The 19,362-nt window shown below is 38.4% G+C and overlaps 1 protein-coding gene across 1 annotated transcript; it reads left to right on the forward strand.

Annotated features, from left to right (window-relative positions):
* Positions 1-5,384: 5,384 nt before the first annotated feature.
* LOC127657490 (very-long-chain (3R)-3-hydroxyacyl-CoA dehydratase 1-like) lies at positions 5,385-18,275 on the forward strand. Its single transcript, XM_052146305.1, has 7 exons — positions 5,385-5,571; positions 11,343-11,460; positions 11,745-11,763; positions 11,900-11,988; positions 13,626-13,747; positions 14,133-14,311; positions 18,127-18,275. Exons 1-7 carry the CDS (start codon positions 5,453-5,455, stop codon positions 18,207-18,209), a joined length of 729 nt encoding a protein of 242 aa, XP_052002265.1. The 5' UTR covers positions 5,385-5,452; the 3' UTR covers positions 18,210-18,275.
* Positions 18,276-19,362: the final 1,087 nt, after the last annotated feature.

Genomic DNA, 19,362 nt, shown 5'->3' on the forward strand with positions numbered 1-19,362 from the left:
CAAAACATTAATAATTTTTTTGCTTTTGTATGTGTGCTTTGGATCATTGTCATGCTGAAAGGTGAAAGACCTCTTCATTTTCAGCTTTCTAGCAGACGCCAGAAGGTTCTGTGCCAAAATTGACTGGTACTTGGAGCTATTCGTGATTCCCTCCACCTTCACTAAAGCCCCAAAGTATGATGCCACCACCAGCATGCTTCACTGTGGGTATGCTGTTATTTTGCAGATGTGCGGTGTAGTTTTAGCATCAAACATACCTTTTACAGTTTTGGGCAAAAGTTCAATCTTAGTCTCATCAGACCATAACACATTTTTCCACATGGTTTTGGGAGACTGGATATAGGTCTACACAAAGCATGAATGTTTGTTTGTTTTATCGTCAGAAAAGGCTTGCCTCTTGCGACCCCACATGGCTCTTGTAGTAGTATGCAACCAAGAAGATGTCAGAAAAATCCTTCAAGAATAGCAGAGATTTATTTTTAGTTAATCAGAGTCACTTCAGCTGAAGACAGGTGTGTACTGTTTCACATGAGCTTGATGATTGGTTCTAAGTGGACTTTTTTGCAGTTTTCCCCCTCATTTTGTATTTAATTATGAGGTTCAAACACTTTTTATGCACTAATTTGTGTTGGATTAGCTTGTCTGCTGCTATCTTAACGAGCACGCTTTTGATGCGCTGAAAATATTTACTGCAATGTTGTCAAATTGCTTACCAAGAAAAGACCTGTACCCTGTTTGGCAGTCTTTTTGGACATATGTTCAATATTCTGCGACAATGACGCTGCTGCCTTCTTTCTCTTCCGTCTCTTCTGCTTTTTTCGCGCCATTCTCACTATCCAGCTGGATGTCGTTGGCCTCACTGATTTTGCGCGGGAAAGTTTGACGTTGGACATGCGCAGATGTAAGGGACCGTCTGAAAACTCCACTCACTACGCTAAAACTTAGATGTCCACTCATTCATTCAATTCACGTGCAAGTTATACATGAAAAAAAAAAAAAAAAACTTAAAATACATTTTCACATTCAGAATGTTCTTATAACTTCCCAGAGGACAGACAGAAATACTACAGGCGATATTATTACAGTATGATCAATTATATAAGTACAGTAATCCATTATAGAGGATAGAAGGACTAAAAAACACACAAAAAAAACAATATATATATATATATATATATATATATATATATATATATACACACATTAAAAAAATATTTAAAAAATACAGCCTTTAAAATTAGAAAATAGAATTTTGGTACATTTTAGCGATTTTTTTCTAAAATAATTGATTACTGTACTTATATAATTGATCATAATGTAATACTTTACCTGTAGTATGTGTATATATCCTCTGGGAAGTTAACACAGCCTTAAAAATGTGAAAAAATAATTTTGGTGAATTTTAGTGAATATTTGTCTGTACTTATATAATTAATCATACTGTAATAATATCACCTGTAGTGTGTCTGTCTGTCCTCTGGGAAGTTATAAGAACATTCTGAATGTGAAAATGTATTTTACAATTTTTTTTATTAATTTTTTTCATGGATAGCTTGCGTTTGAATTGAATGAATGAGTGGACGTCTGCTATGTTTTAGTGTAGTGACTGGAGTTTTCAGACGGTCCATTACATCTGCGAAACCGAATGTCCAACGAATGTCGAACGTCAAACTAACTTTCCCGCGCTCACTGATTTTGCTATGAGTGCATAACGTCAGTTGCTGTATGTAACTCCTGTAAAGGATGATATTAATGAATAAAAAAACAGACTTAAATTCTGGACCTTTGCTATGGGCCTGCCCTGCACATTATTAATTTACTTATTAATCACTATTATTATCTACACATGAGACAAATATATATTTTACATCACTTATATTCACACCTTTCTTATTACGAAAGGCCATTTTATCAAAATAAAATTATTTTTGGCATAAATAAATATGTTGATTTAAAAAAAAATAAAAAATGTCACCCTAAAGAAATTAATAGTCATCTTGAAACAAACCAAAAATATCATGAGCACTCACGAGATTAATAGTTTTAGTCATATTCAACCTTATAAAATCTGTTTTATTCTACATAAATTCTACAATCTACAAATCTATACAATCTACAAATTCTGCAAAATCTGTTTTATTCTACAATCTGGAACGGTGGTGGTGTAGTGGGCTAAAGCACATAACTGGTAATCAGAAGGTCGCTGGTTCGATCCCCACAGCCACCACCATTGTGTCCTTGAGCAAGACACTTAATCCAAGTTGCTCTGGGGGGATTGTCCCTGTAATAAGTGCTCTGTAAGTCGCTTTGGATAAAAGCGTCTGCCAAATGCATAAATGTAAATGTACATGGAGAGGGTCCCCATATGGCGGCTGCCATGTTGGAATCACATGACCAGCCGAATACTGCCCTGTTATTGGACACTTTCACTCATGGAATAAGTTCATCATGGCTGACTGACTGTGAAATGGTGAGTTTTTACAAGGGTATCGGTAACTGTTGTGTTTGAATTGTGCTGCATCCACACCACTAGGTGTCAGTGTAACACCGGTTTCACACTGCACGCGTTAGCAGCGCATATTTTTTTCGCCGCCCATGTTAACAGATTAGAGCATTCACATCGCACGTAGAGGCGGCGCGGCAGCGCGTAGCAGGAGCAGAGCAGGAGCAGCAGTGCCGCGATCGTTTCGGCGTCCTGTCTATTTTTGACGCGCGGCTTACGCTGAATTAAAGTGACAATGCATTGATCATGGCAAAAATACACAGCAGTTACCAAAAGCGCATTGATGATATCTATTGTGTTTTAAACAGTCAATCAAATGACCTTCATCAATTTAAAAAGAAAACAAATGTCCAAAAACAAACTTGTTGCCCAAACTACAAAAACAAGTTTAAATAATTTATACTGCCAGTTTAGTTTAAGTTAGATTAATTTAATGTATAAATGTATATACACATAACTAATATATATATATATATATATATATTGTCATAAGGATGCCATGCTGATATCATGCTGACAATCATAAACAAAAGCACGTGGTGTCAAAGCCGGCATGGTCAAGTCGGAGTTCGGCGACAAGATGGTAATATGCACCATATTCTCTCCTTCGTCGGTTCATGGAGTGAACCCAAAGTCTGCGTCTTTTCCGTAGTCTTCGTAATAGCAAATACAGCGCAATGGCCTTCCTTCTATCAACAACTCGCACTACACGGTCAACAAAAACAAAGATGAACCAAAAGTTATATAATATTATATTAATATTATTATAATAATATAATATAAATGTATTTGAAAACGAAATAAAGCAATGCCAACTTACCCATAGCCTACTTTGTCTGTAAACACGGCGCGCGCGTCAAACGCTGCCAGTATGAAAGCAAAACGCGCGTGTCCTGCTTCCGCTCACCGTACGCAGTGCTCCTGCGCTGCTTACGCTCTGCTAACGCGTGCAGTGTGAAACCGGCATATGTCCAAGATGACATAATAAAACTACCAAAGCTGAAGAAGTAATCCAAAGTATTTAGAGTACATTACTGACCTTGAGTAATCTAACGGAATATGTTACAAATTACATTCCACAGCAGATAACCAGCATACTTACTGGTTGTAGTCCTGTAGTATACCTCCATCTTGTGGTCCCTGTCAGACACAGCTAATTATGTTAACACTAAAACTTCATCATGAAATCAAGCCTAAAGTTCCTTATTTTGGGATCAATTAATAGTACAAAATTCAAATAAAAAACAAGTAAATGAGAATATACATTTGCATGCATATGAAAGCAACAGTGGTTATTAAAGGAGTTATGTTGCATTGTTTTATGGCTCGGTATTTATTTCTTTACTTGCATTATTGAATTAGGTGTATGCTTACAGTAGGTGCATGTATGTAAGTGTAACAGGATCAGGTTTGAGTGGGCTGTCCTATATTTGGTGGCGTCTTCAGTTTACACTGATTTCTCAGGGCTGCAGGGGGGGGCTAATTTTAGAATCTGCTGTGAAACACTTTTTTAGACACAGCCTTCGGCCGTCCCCTGCTCGCAGAACTGTATTACAGCAGTTATACATCCCAAACAGAGACGATCAGAGGTGCACATACTATTCTTTACATAAGAAATGAATGGCTTTAAATATTTTGGTATAACATATCACAAAAATAATGTAAATATTTAATAATAATAATAATAATAATAAATGCGGCCTGGTTAGCTCAGCAAGTAAAGACACTGACTATCACCCCTGGAGTCGCCAGTTTGAATCCAGGGTGTCCTGAGTGACTCCAGCCAGGTCTCCTAAGCAACCAAATTGGCCCGGTTGCTAGGGAGGGTAGAGTCACATGGGGTAACCTCCTCGTGGTCGCTATAATGTGGTTCTCACTCTGGGTGGGGCGTGTGGTGAGTTGTGCGTGGATGCCGCGGAGAAGAGCGTGAAGCCTCCACACGCACTAGGTCCCCGTGGTAACGTGCTCAACAAGTCATGTGGTAAGATGCACGGACTGACGGTCTCAGATGCAGAGGCAACTGAGATTCGTCCTCCGCCACCCAGATTGAGTCACTACACCACCACGAGCACTTCCCAATCTTGGGAATTGGGCATTCCAAGATTGGGGAGAAAAATAATAATAAAAATAAAGAAATGAAGGGTGACATCATTGTTTTTGAATGCATGATCAAGAGTCTTTTTTTTCTTCCAGAATGAATCAGAATTTTATGTTTACACCAGTGTCAGAAATGAACTTTACATTAAGGGGCAATATTTACCCCCTGGATTTGATTTTCAGGGGCATATTTACCTTTATGAGTGAATATTTGTTTCTAACATTTAAAACATAAACTGTCTTATCCGTTAATGTCAAATAAATCAGTTTAATTGAGAATTTAGTTTACCTCTTACTCAAAGAATTAAATCAACATTAACCCTTATTTTATGCCATGAGATGTACATTGAAATGAAAGTTTTCCTCTTTATTTTTTGTGCTAAATATTTATTCTTCATTTCTTTCTTTTTTCTCTTTTTATTGCTATTTTCTACATTTGATAAGTGTCCTTGAGGTTGTACAGAAATATTTATTCTTATTTATTTTTGTATTTGTTTTTATTATTCTTCAAATTTTTGCATAACTTTTCTGTCCTTTTGTTTTTAAATCCTAAAACTAATATATTTCGAGGTGTATAGATAAAAAAAAAAAAAAAAAAACTTTTTCCAGGATTTTCAAAGTGGTTTCAGACTTTTGGACTTGAGCCTGAAATTTTACAGCAAGTTGTCCTCATTAGTTATAAATATATATAAATATATATAAATAAAATCTATTTTCATATGGCAGTTGTGCCCGCATTTGCAGAACAGGCACTGGCCCCTCCAGAGGGGTCCCGTGGAACGATGACCAGCCCCCGCCGACAGCTGTGCTCGTGCACCGTTTGTGTGACTTTCGCAGTCTGTCCCCGGTACCATGGCGTCTGGCGAGGAGGACGGAACCGTGGAGGAGAAAGAAACCAACAACAAGAAGCGGACGAAAGGCGCCATCGCCACAGCATGGCTCACAATCTACAACATCGCCATGACGGCCGGGTACTTGCGCGTGAGCTTTTGCGTGAAACCGCTTTAATCCCCCGTGCCTGCTGTATGCAGTCGTGTGTTTCTGTTTATAGTTTCTATTGTAAATCACTCAACTAACAGTTACTTTCAGGAATGCTTTTATACACGCAAAGAGAATCTGTTGCGTTCAACTTTCGGAGTGCGCGTTGTTGATCGATGTTTTTTGGTCGATTGCGGCCGGTTGTAACAATATAACGGGGATTTTCCTCGCAGTGGCCGAAGCGTGTTCAGTCTTTCCAAATACGGTCGAGTGTGAGGCGTGCGCGGTCATTGAGCGTCTGTCGCAGTGATATGTTTAGACGCGCGCGGACGCTGGAACTCTCAGGGGCCGTTCACACCGAACGCGTTTTGGCGCCGTTCGCGCTGTTTTTCCTATTGTTTTTCTGTGTAAGCATGCGCTAGACGTAGAGTACAGTGGGGCTAATGCATGAGATCATTGCGTGCAATGTCTGAAGTTTGAGGCAGTTTGATCTAATATATCATTTTTTTTAAATCTTGCATATTTATGTAGCTCATGAAAATCCCTGACATTATCACATTTATTTAGAGATAAAATGCTTGTTTGTATTTTTCAGTTTTGTTCAAGGTCATTAAATCAAAAGCTCTTTAATAACTGTCCGATAAGTGACAGGATAGTATTTGGGGTAAAAAGCGAATAGAATAGATATGAGGAATGGTCAAAGTGGGCCAATCACAGTGCAGATTCATTTGTTTTTAGGACACTTGAGATGTTTTGAAATGAACAAAAAATGTTGAACCCTTCCTGAAGTGGTTATTTTAAATTAGTATTATCGTAATTTGTTACCCAAAAATTATTTGCATAAGTTGAATCATTTTGTCCTATAACTATTGTCCCAATATTTGCATGATATAACTATAACCCCATTGAGGGGGGCCTTTTACCCCTTGCCACTTTTTTTGTATTTTTTTATAATCAAAACTAACATCCATTATTATTTATTTTCAAACAAATGATGTTGCTCCATCATTAATTGTTAAAAATAAAAATAATTTCAACCTTAAAACACTTTGTGACCAGATAAAAAGCACATTTTCCATAAGGTGTACCTTTAGCCCTGTTGTACCCCACGTCATCGACCGCTTGTCCGTATTTCTCTCAGTGTCTCGTATCAAGTTAAAAAGAACTTCAACTGTTAAAAATCCGTCTCGGGACACCCGCGTTCTGCTCAGTTCACACCACTGCGTCTAGCTTTTTAAGCTCAAGAACGCGTTCACTGTGAACGGCCCCTCACACAGCATGGCGAAATGCTGGATAGGCAGATTTAAATGAAGAAAAAAACAAAATACACGAGTATGAATATTAGGATTATTTAGTTCACTTGGGTTAGGGGTCAAGTTAACCAAGAGATGGCTTGATGAAATGTTTATTACATGTTTAAAAGTTTCAAAAGTCATAAAACAGAAACTTAGAGATAAAAACTGTGTGTCAAATATGATACACAACGTTTAGCAGCTCCTGTTTCACTCTCTGTTCATGTTGACGAGCCAAACAAGCTATTGTATGTAAGTTTCACATGTTTATGGCACCATCTTCTGGCTATTTATGAAAAAAGTGGTTTCAATGTTTATATCGATCTATTTAAAATGATGGCAGACTTGTGTGAATAGTGACTCTTATGTTGGGATAAATGAGAGATTATTTTAATAAAGTAAGTGACCTTAATGATTATATTGTTACTTATATTTTAAAATGAGTATTTGCTTAATATAAGCAACTTGTGCTTGATTAAAGTTGTGTATATTATTTTATTGAAAATCCCTCTTTGAAATCCACGTATTAAATATGATACAACCGGCTTTTGAGGAAATCTCTCAATCATCATTTCATTACATTCATGCCCACCACAAAATACAATCACAGACCTTAGACAATTCTGACATATACATATTATAAAATATATGTAAAGGAGTAGTTCACCCAAAAATGAAAATTCAGTCATTGCTTACTCACCCCTGTGTTGTTATAACCGTATATGATTTTCTTTCTTTTTCGTAACGCAAAGGGAGAAATTGTGAAAAACATTTAGTGCTCAGTGAGTCTGCACCTCTTTGCACGAGAGCAACAGTAGTTACACAGCATGTGCGAGATGGGGCGTTCAAGCGAAGATTTGTATTGTTTTGCTTCAACAGGACCACTAGTGATATTAACAACAGACAACACAACTTAGCTGCACACAAACAAGAAAACAGAACTTACAAACATGTCTGAATAGTTTGTAGTGGAAGAATTGATGCATTTCAGTGTCCAGTCCTCAATCAAAAAGTGCAATGGAGGAGGCTGAGGGTAGCTACTAGTACCGCCACTCCCCATACGCATATTAAAGAGTCTGCGTAGGGCACCAACTCCTTAGGGGGGCACCATCTTACCCGAGGTGGGCACCAGAAACTCCACCGGCTGCTCTTACTTTGAGCCGAGGTCCACTGTCCTTTTCTGCATATCGCGACGCCGTTTTGTGTTCCGTTCTGCATAACTCTTTCTCATTATTATTGACTTTTAATTTTAAATACAAATCGTTCACTTTTTAAACCCTCACGCTTTTATTTTGACATTCTGAACTCTTCGGGACGTCCTGTATGTGTCTGTTTGTGGGCAGGTTCACAGTAGTTTAATTCACTTGGTAAAATGCTCCTCCGGTGCCGCTCTAAATGCACATTATAAGTGAACCGAACTATTGAGCATCTACATCTGAGACGTTGTTCTTGAGTAGCGCTCAAATATTGCGTACCGCGTGAAGGCTAAAAATAGCCGCGAGTGCATCAACAGCCTGTTCGTGAGTTTGTGTCAACAGAGCAGCGCCATTCACTAACGCGATGCACATACTATATATTTACTTATTAAACAGCCGTTTGTGATTCACAGAGATATCGCACGTCTTCAAGTGACTTTGAATAAAATGCACGAGTCATATGAACTACTTTAATGGTGTTTTTATGGTCATTTTTGGAGCTTTAACTTGCACTGTAAAAAATAAAAAATGGCTTTTAGTTACCGTAACTTAAAATATAGTGTTTGAATAACTGCCCAGGGTTGATCTTGTTGAGATAACTCAATTATCCAAGTTATTGTTGGCTGAACTTTTGATTGACTCTCTTTATACATTTAGGTGTCTTTAAATACTATGTACTTAAACATTTGATACAATGTACTTATTATGTACAAACATGTTGTTGGATTGTAATTACATTTAAAGTACTTGCATTTAGTTAGAAAGTCAAGTTTATTAATAAGACATTACGTTTAACAAGTTATAGGCCTATTGATTGAAGTCAACTTTATGTTGTTTAAACAAGTTTCCCTCCTAAATTGACACAACTTCAAATTTTAAGGTAGCAAAAAAACTTACTTTTTTTAAGTTGAAACAACAAGATTTCTTTGTTGTTGTTACTGTGATATATGCACAAACATTGACAAACAAAGTGTCCAAATACTTGTGTCTTAATTTTGTTTAATCATTTAAAACCTAAAAAAGAAGTTTTTTTGTTGATTCTTTGTTTTTGGTCTACTGTAAAAAATATAAATACGGTTGTTTTTACACAAAAACAAAAAACTGGATGCTGTGGTTGCCAAAATAATTATAATTACATCCTGTACATTTTACAGTTTAAAACGGTTGTTTTTATGGTATATTTTACTGCACAGTACCATCTTTTATATTATTAAATGTAACCGCGCCACCACGAGGACCTACTAAGTAGAATTGGGCATTCCAAGAAGAGGGGATAAAAAAACTCCTACATGTAGTAGTTTTAACATCTAAAAGATTTCATTTTTACAACATTTTACCTCAATTTCCCAATTTACAATAAAGTAGTATTGTATCGTATCGTAAAAGTACATGTATTGTCATTTTAAATATATTAAAATGTTTTAATGTAAGTTTTACGGCAACTTTTCTTTTTGGAATGCCCAATTCCCACTACTTACTAGGTCCTCGTGGTGGTGCGGTTACTCACGGAGGATGAGTCTCAGTTGCCTCCGCTTCCTAAACCATCAATCCGCGCATCTTATCCCGTGACTCATTGTGCATGACACCGCGGAGACTCACAGCATGTGGAGGCTCATGCTACTCTCCACGATCCACGAGCTTACCACACGCCCCATTGAGAGCGAGAACCACTAATCACCACCACGAGGAGGTTACCCCATGTGACTCTAACCTCCCTATCAACCGGGCCAATTTGGTTGTGGAGACCTGGCCGGAGTCACTCCCTGGATTCGAACTTGCGACTCGCTGAGCTGCCAAGACCCGACAGTAAATTATTGTTAAAATTACAGTAAAAAACAATAATCAGGCATTCCCAAAATTCAATGTGTGACCCACCATATTTCATTATATTTTATGCGAATAGTTATGTTTCTTCTTATTTTTAATATCAGTTATGTGCATTGGGGTGTTCTGTTTTATATTTAATGAAGTATAGTTAATGTTTAATGCATTATTTAAATTTCACGTGTGTTACCCTAATGATGTTTAGTGTTTATGTGTCTCTGCATGTTTATTGATTATTGATCCTGAATGAGCCCGACCGGGACAATGGGGCTAGTACCAACTTCTGTGCATGAACAACGAACCCCCACACGAGGTGCGAGGACCCTATTGTATCTGCTCCGTTTATTATTATTCTGTACTTTTACAAGTTTTCGTTAAAGGGGGTGTCCGTGGTGGCCTGACAAAGTTTGATGTGAAACAAATCATATTATCGAGGCCTAAACATGCTCCAAAGATCATGAAACTTTGCACACACCTCAAAAGTGGCGAAAATTTACATCTGATGCAGGTTTTAATATTAAGTGTTGTAAAATGGCTCGATAGCGCCACCTACAAAATTTCAACAAAGCAGCCCTCGCACCACGTTTCACCTACACGTAAGAAAATCGGTAGGCATATGTAACATGACAACACGTACAAAAAAGTATCTTGGAGCCATATCCTAAACCCAACAGGAAGTCAGCCATTTTTATGTTTCTCTTTAATTTCTGCTCAGTTTTTGCCATCTCCAGGACTCTTACTTTAACAAACTCCTAGAGATTAAATCAGATCAACATCATATTTGGTCAGTCTAATCTAAAGGCCTTGGCGATGCTAAATTGTGAAGCTTTTGAGTTTTCTTTGAACGCCGTGTCCGTAGTGGCCTGGCATAGTTCGATGTTTCACCATGAAAAAGGAAGTTGTTGTAACTCAAACATACAATGTCCAATCTGCCCCAAACAGTCCCGGCCTGAATACATACGCATGCCAATATTAAGTTATAGTCATAGCACCACCTACTGGCAACAGGAAGTGACATGTTTTGATGTATAGTTATAAAAGTTGTATTTGTTGTGAAGTAATAAGTGTCTTACCTCAGACGCAGCTGAATATCTGCTGTGATATAAGATTCTTTCAGGCTATATGTCAGTGTCATTATTCTGATGTTATTTCCGTACCTTTAAATAAATAGCCTTTACCTCCATAACTCTCCTGTCCTCTCAAAATTACAAACAAATACAGGACCTGAAGAATAAAATACATTATAACATAAAAAGTGCTATAAAAATTGAATGTTGTTCTCCTGGCACAGCAGCTCCAACGTGCACCAGGGTGAGGGCCAGTTCATAGCTGCTTACAGCCATACTTATTATTATTATTATTATTATTATTATTGTATTGTATTTCTGGTTATTTTATTGCATTGAATGAAATGTGTTGGATACAGATATTAAATGTGATCTCTCTCTGTAGGTGGCTGGTACTGGCTGTTGCCATGGCCCGGTTTTACCTTCAGAAAGGAACTCATAGAGGCCTGTACAGAAGTGTAGCAAGGACACTGAAGTTTTTTCAAACACTTGCGCTGCTGGAGGTAAGATCAGCTGCCTTAAACTAACTATCATTGTGATGTCTTGTTGAGCACTATGTGAGAAGTAGCCTACAACAACTTTGATCTGTGAAAAAGCCTTCCAAACTGCTTTTACATGCAATAATGAGGATTTAAACAACAGTGAGTTCTGGTCCTCTAATCTGATTGGACGAACAGAATTCCAAGAGTGCTGATATTTAGTATACAGGAACAGAAAAAAAACATACAGCCAAAAATTTCAGAAATTAGAAATCTGTCCCAGCTCATTACTTTTGTTTTCATTTCAGGTCGGACACTGTGCAATTGGTATGTACTCTATTTTAAAGTGCTATTTGAAGTATTTTGTATAGTGTAGTGGTATAGTTGATTTAAAGTGATAAAGCATGCCATTACAGATGTATAAAGATATTATTTTAGGTGCCATTTCTGTGGTGTGTTAAAGGAATTGTGCGGACATCTGTAATTGTGACCGGGGTCCAAGTGTCCTCTCGGATATTCATGGTTTGGTTTGTTACAAACAGCATCAGACAGGTCAGTGCACATGATTAGAGATTAATTTAAAATATTTTACTACATGAAGTGCCTCCATTAAAGCATTTTTCACAATCTCTATATATTTTTTTGAAAATTCCCAACACAGTGTTGTTTCCTGAAGCTCTGCAATTCTGTGTTGTGTTTAATAGATTTCTGTGCTGGAAATGACGCTGATGGAAAATACTTTTAATACATAAAATACATAAAATGGTCAACTCCTTTGTCTTGCTTAGGCGAATTTCATAGCTAACATTTTTATGTATCATAAATACAAACAATTCAAAAATATTTGTACACTTTTTGTGTCATTTGGCAAAATTACAGCTTGATTGGAAATGAAAATATTCTGCTCATATCTGATATTTACCTTGAATTTTATATAAATTCATATTTCATCTCATGCATGCTCTACATAACTTTTTGAAAAAGAAAAAGAAGTGCAAAATGTATCTGGTGGCGCCACAACTGTTGAACAGAAATTGTTGTCACACAATAAATATTAAAATGTTTTATGTTTATTTCACTCTTTGTTTAATGATCATATTTTTAAACATGTAATAATGATTATTTTTAGAAAGGATTTTCATAGTTGAATATTGAAAGTCTGGGACTCTGGGACCAGGATAAAAACGTAAAGATCGATGCATAAAAGGTGAAAAGGTGAAAAATGATGAAGGCCTGATACAAAGTTTCCAACGTTTTAATGAGACCTTCATATAACAAAAAAAATAAAATTTAAATCTTTTCTTTTAAATAAAAAAATCAATCCCTAGGGCTTGAAAGTGCCCGAAGTTGAAGAAAACACCCATTTATACCCAAAAATGAAAAATCGTTTACTCACCCTCATGCCATCCCGGATGTGTATGACTTTCTTTCTTCTTCTGAACACAAAAGAAGATTTTTAAAAGAATATCCCAGCTCTGTAGGTCCATACAATGCAAGTGAATGGTGACCAGAATTTTGAAGGTCCAAAAAGCAAATAAAGGCGGCATAAAAGTAATCCATACGACTCCAGTGGTTTAATCCATGTCTTCAGAAGTGATATGACAGGTGTGGGTAAATATTGAGTAATTATAGTAATTATAAATCTCCACTTTCACTTTCACATTCTTCCTCTTTTGTTTTTGACGATTTACATTCTTCATGCATGCCGCCACCTACTGGGCAGGGAGGAAAATTTATAGTAAAACGTATTTAAATATTGATGTGTTTCTCATCCACACCTGTCATATATCTTCTGAAGACATGGATTAAACCACTGGAGATTACTTTTATGCTGCATTTATGTGCTTTTTTACGAGTTTCAAAATTCTGGCCACCATTCACTTGTTCAGCAGAAGAAAGTCACACACATCTGGGATGACATGAAGGTGAGTAAATTATGAGAGAATTTTACATTTTGGATGAACTGTCCCTTTAATTATTTTTAATGCTTTTAAGGACGAGTAGTTCATCGTAAAATAGTCAACGTGAATGTACATTATTTTGACTCAAAACATTTGCTCTATTGTGACTGTTTCCTAATCGTCTGTATAAAATCTCAATCTCACCCTCTGACTGTAGACTTTCCAAATAAGGTCTTTTACATTTCCCTCTCTGCCTCTTTTGTCTTTCATACGAAATGTTTGCAAAAGATTCAAAACGAGGAGAGCGTGATCCTGTTCGTGGTGGTGTGGACGGTCACGGAGATCACACGCTACTCTTTCTACACCTTCAACCTTCTCAAACATCTGCCATACTTCATCAAATGGGCCAGGTGCTCATGTGGCATGTCACCATACTTAATTCCCCTGTAGATTTGGCGTGATTTGGTTTCTTTGAGCATGATCAGTACTTACACTCAAACACACTGTTTAGAAATGAACTCCTACGAACAAAGATGAAGTGTTATGGACACATGCTACGCTTGTGCTGTGATAGTATAGGCATGCTAGTTGTCTGCAATGACATCATCAGTCAGCGACATACCATTGCTTATGTATGTTAGCCACACGAGTCATGTAGACCCACTGTAGTATCATGTTTTATTCAACTCATGGTCCTTAACTGAATGTTGTACAAGGCAGCATCATGCTCTCACATTCGGTCTATTTGAGTGTCATTTCATTCTCTGCTGTCTCTTTTCTTTTTCCATTCCTCAGATATAACATGTTCATTGTCATGTACCCGTTGGGAGTAGTTGGTGAACTGCTGACCATATATGGTGCCTTACCTTACGTTCGGCGATCGGGCATGTACTCTCTGAGGCTCCCGAACAAATACAACGTTTCCTTTGACTATTACTACTTCCTGATCATCGCCATGCTGTCCTACATCCCATGTAAGCTCTCAAATTGTTATGCTGATAATATCATTTGTAAAGAAAAAAAGTATTCGTTTATAATAATGCATAATAGAGGTATTTTTTTACTTTTGGACCCCATTATATATACAGTTTTAGATTAGAATGGCTATATATCCACTAATGAGCCTAAACATTATGACCACTCACAGATGAAACGAATAATGTTGATCATCTCCTGACAAGGTCACATTTCAAGGTCTGGGTAGATTAGATGGTAAGTGAACAATCGGTTCTCGAAGTCAACGTGTTGAATGCTGGAGAAATGGGCAGGAGGAAAGACCTGAGCGACTTTGACAAGGGCCAAATTCTTATGGCCGGACGACTGGGTCAGAGCATCTCTGAAATGGCAAGGTTTGTGAGGTGCTCCCGGACAGCAGTGGTGAGGACCTACCGACAGTGGTCCAAGGAGGGACAAACCACAAACTGCCGACATGCTGTTGGGTACCCAATGCTCAGCAATGTGTGAGGGCAACAAAGGCTATCCCATCTGATCCGAACCAACAGAAGGTCTACTGCGGCACAAGTCACAGAAGATTTGAATGATGGTTACGGGAGGAATGAGTCACAACACACAGTGCATCGCACTCTGCTGCGTATGGAGCTACGTAGACGCAAACTGGTCAGAGTGCCCACGATGACCCCTGTCCACTGTCGAAAGGTCCTACAATGGGCACATGAGCGTCGGAATTGAACTTTGGAACAGTGGAAGGAGGTCACCTGGTCCGATGAGTCCCATTTTCTTTTACATCACGTGGACGGCCGTCTACATGTGCGCCATTTACCCGGGGAAGTAATGGCAACAGGATGCACTGTGGGAAGACGGCAAGCCGGTAGAGGGAGTGTGAAGCTCTGGGCAATGTTCTGCTGGGAAACTCCGGCCATTCACGTTGACGTCAATTTGGCACATGCCACCTACCTAAACATGGTTGCAGACCAGGTACACTCCTTCATGGTGTAAGCCCGTTTATCGGTCCAGTGACGGTCTCCAATAATACGGGTGAAGGTCTCTGCGCGTTACAATCTTTCTTGTACGCAACACAACAATATTAAATGAAATACATTTTCTCTTATGTATTATCTCGTTATTTCATCTGACTCCATAAATGAAAAAGGTTTTTAATGATATCTGAGTATCATTAAAAGTGAGCGAATGTTTGATTATTCCTTTATCTCTTTAATTGTACTTTACCCGTTTCGATTAAGAAACTATGTCGCTTTGAGGTCCTCGCGTGTTTTTCTCTACACCGCGGGTCTCACGATCACAAGCGGCCAGTATTGGATCATCAAACAGAGGTAATTGCTATATACCTGAGATCGGTCACGTTCACGTATACACAATCAAAGATACTTCAGTATAGCCCCATGGAATTGCACACACTTGAATGTAACTTAACGTTTTCTTCAGTAGAGGTCACGGCCACTATTACAGATGTAAGTTGACCAACATAACTTCTCTTATAATAGCTTTGGATTGGCCATGCGTGGTTTCCCACGTACACTTATCTGGAGAAACATCAAATTAAAACAGAGGTAAGACACCCAGATTTAGATTGGTCAAGCAGCGTTTGCTGCTCTAAACGGAAATTCCCTTTTTGTCTTTGCAAACCAAGTACACTTGAGTCGATGCCAAATATTAGTCGTCACTAATCTGACGCAGACTTGCGGTAACATACGAATCGTTTAATCTGTTTGGGAAACACAATGTCAGAGTCAGTCAGAATAAAATCAAATGTTGACAATTTATTGACCAAGGTAACATAATCAATTCATCAATTCCAGTTAGACATTCATAAGTCAAAGTTAGACATTTTATCAATACATAAGAAATACGAATTGCAATCACCTGAAATAAACTACAAACAGTAAACTGTTTGGGATCGTCTGATTACAGAGAGCCCTGAGCAATGTGTGGCCTCTCCTTAAATACCCAGATAATTCAACATGCTTACCAAATGGTGGTGTCTGTCATTATAATTAGATTTTGGTCCCCTGTTGAGGGGTTCCTGTAGATTAACATACAGGAGGTATGGAGGATCTGGGGAGGGCACACCTTTAAGGGGCACACCACATTTCACATATTTTATAACTTCTTTTAGCTTTTCATTATGGCTGGGAGGATGAGACCAGTTTACCAGGCGCACTGAGAGACTTTAAATGATACCAAACATGTTATAGTTACTTTTTGTACACACTTCACATTGCATAGGTTTTTAGTGAGCTTTAAGTGAGGAGGAGGAGTAAGATGAAGATACTTTAGAAGGGAGGTGTTAGCTGCACAGTATGTTGCATCTCGGATGTTGCTGTTACATCTGCGAGAGAGAGTTCAGATGTTAATTCTCATGAGAGCCTTTTGTTTTCTCGAGGAGTAGCCCAGACTCACTGGCACCCGCCTTACAATGGCAATGGTATTCCCTGATGACAGTGGTCTCTTTTAGTAGGATAATGTGCCCTGCCACACTGCACACATTGTTTGGGAATGGCTTGAGGAACATGATGAAGAGTTCAAGGTGTTGCCCTGGCCTCAAAATTCCCCAGATCTCAAACCGATTGAGCATCTGTGAGATGTACTGGACAAACAAGTCCGATCCATGGTGGCTCCACCTTGCAACTTACAGGACTTGAAGGATCTGCTGCTAATGTCTTGCTGCCAGATACCACAGGGCACCTTCAGGGGTCTTGTAAAGTCCATGCCTCGGTGGGTTGGCACAGTTTTGTCACATGGGGTGGACCAACAGCAAATAAGGCAGGCAGTTATAATGTTTTGTCTCATCAGTGTGTATATATATATATATATATATATATACAAACACACATACACAGTACAGTGCAAACGTTTTAGGCACTAGTGAAAAATGTTGCATAGTGAGGATTTCTTCTGACTCGATGTTCAGTGGGGGGTTTTTATATAATACATATACTGTGTCAGAGTGTCAGAAACTTACTTAATGGCCAATATTTGCTCCGTGGAATTGGTTTTCAGGGGCTTTTTTTGTCTTTAGAAAGCCATAATTTTTTCTAATCTTATAAAATGACTCTGTCATCCTTTTATGTCAAACACTTTCATTTAAGTAACTAATTAAATCTAAATAATGAGATAATGTAGGCTGTTACCAATAAAATGAAATCAATATCATCACTGTTGGGCTGGGTATTGGCCCTGTAAAAAGGGATAAAACCAAACTATTGGTCGGATGTTGGATTCCAGTAGAATGGCCCCTAAAGGTTTCTACGTTTTCTGTCTTTTCTGAGTGCTGGCACTTTATCAATTGACTCCGTCATTAATTTGATCTGACTCCAATTTATTTATTGAACCTCTATTTTAGATTTAAGCTCTAATTGATTTCTGATCATTCTTTTAATTTATTCTTTTTAAGTTATTTATTATTCTGAACTGTCCTAACATTCATTATTCTTTCATCCGGGGTCCTGATTGTCGCTCAGAGTTATATGCCGGCTGATTAATGACATAGATCTCACAGACACAAAATCGCCTGTCCGTTCATAGTCAGCGGTTGCAGGGTTTACTAATATCATCTGGTACGGCCGCCTACTGCTTGCTCATAACCAGATGATAGTTTTATTTAGTCACATTTCAAACAACTTGCTATGACGGTGATAAGCAGTGACTGGTAGTCTTACGTGGTTTTCTCCTATTCATAAGCTCCATTAATGGTCATTATCCTGGACATGAGTGTGCGGTAACTAAAGGTGTCCCTAGAGTCTACTTGTGATAAATGATTTCATTTAATTTTCATCCTGCTTCTTCATTAATCTGTGTGTTTCTCTTTCAGTGTTTCCTCAGCTGTACTTCCACATGCTGCGTCAGAGGAGAAGGATGCTTCATGGAGAAATCATAGTGGAGAAAGACGAGTAGACAGAAACCATCCCCAAAACCCCAAACAGCAAAGTATTCAAGTCCCAATGCAGCCTTCAGTCTCTGGTCAAAATAAGAAGGATGGATGGATGCACACTGTGTTTCCAGAGCCAGGAACAACTCAAACTATCAATCCCCTCCAACTGTTTTTTGTTTATTTATTTCTCAATGGAAAAGCTAACAAAGCCAAAGGACTAGGACACCCCAACAAGACCTTTTGGATAAATTCTTCTGTCAAGCTAAACCTCATCCCTAGATTGAATTAAAACTCACCCTTGCACTGGACTACACTTTGGATTCAATCTCACCTGACCTGGACTAAATTGTGGTGATGTTAAAAAGGCCAGCTTTGACCAGCATGAATCTCCAATGGTTGCCCAGCCAGGTCTTGTTTGTTGACTAAGGAAGTCTGGTTAACTTGATCTCATGAAAATTATGTGACTGTTGCAACAATTTTGAAAGATTATATCACGTGTCTACTTACGTTTTATTGGGGCAGTTCTGAGGTGAAATGTAAATGGTCTTAACCTTAGCTATGCAAAGCGCTTTACACTGCGTCTCATTCGCCCATTCATGCACACATTCATACACCAATGACGGCAGAGCTGCCATGCAAGGTGCTAGCCTGCCATTGAGAACAACTTGGGGTTCAGTGTCTTGCCAAAGGACACTTCGTCATGTGGGCCGGGAATCGAACCGTCAACCCTACAATTAGTGGCCGGCCCGCTCTACCACATGAGCCACAGCCGCCCACATTTGTTCAATGTGTTCACTGTGTGGCCCTAAAAGTGAGTCTTTTTAAAGTTAATGCTCGTTTAAGTTTTACATCAACAAAACCTACAGTACCTCCCTAAACCTAAACCTAACCGATAGTGTTACAAAAAGCAAATGTGGCATGAAAAACATGATTTCTGAAGGAACCCCTTCATTTTGTGGTGCTTCTATGAAACTTTCGTTCACGTGTCGACTCGCGTGCTCTGCAGGACTCGTACTCCGGTCGTTTGCATCGCAACTTCAACGCTCTCAGTTGAGCTACCGCGCAAATTGACCACGCTCGAACAAACGTAAAAGTCATGCGCTGTAGTAAAAGTGTTTACTTTGTGATATGATAGTATTGTGTGAGGAAGACAATATCAAGTCATTACTCTAGTGT

The sequence above is a fragment of the Xyrauchen texanus genome, chromosome 2 (genome assembly GCF_025860055.1).
Source record: "Xyrauchen texanus isolate HMW12.3.18 chromosome 2, RBS_HiC_50CHRs, whole genome shotgun sequence".
Taxonomy (NCBI): domain Eukaryota; kingdom Metazoa; phylum Chordata; class Actinopteri; order Cypriniformes; family Catostomidae; genus Xyrauchen; species Xyrauchen texanus.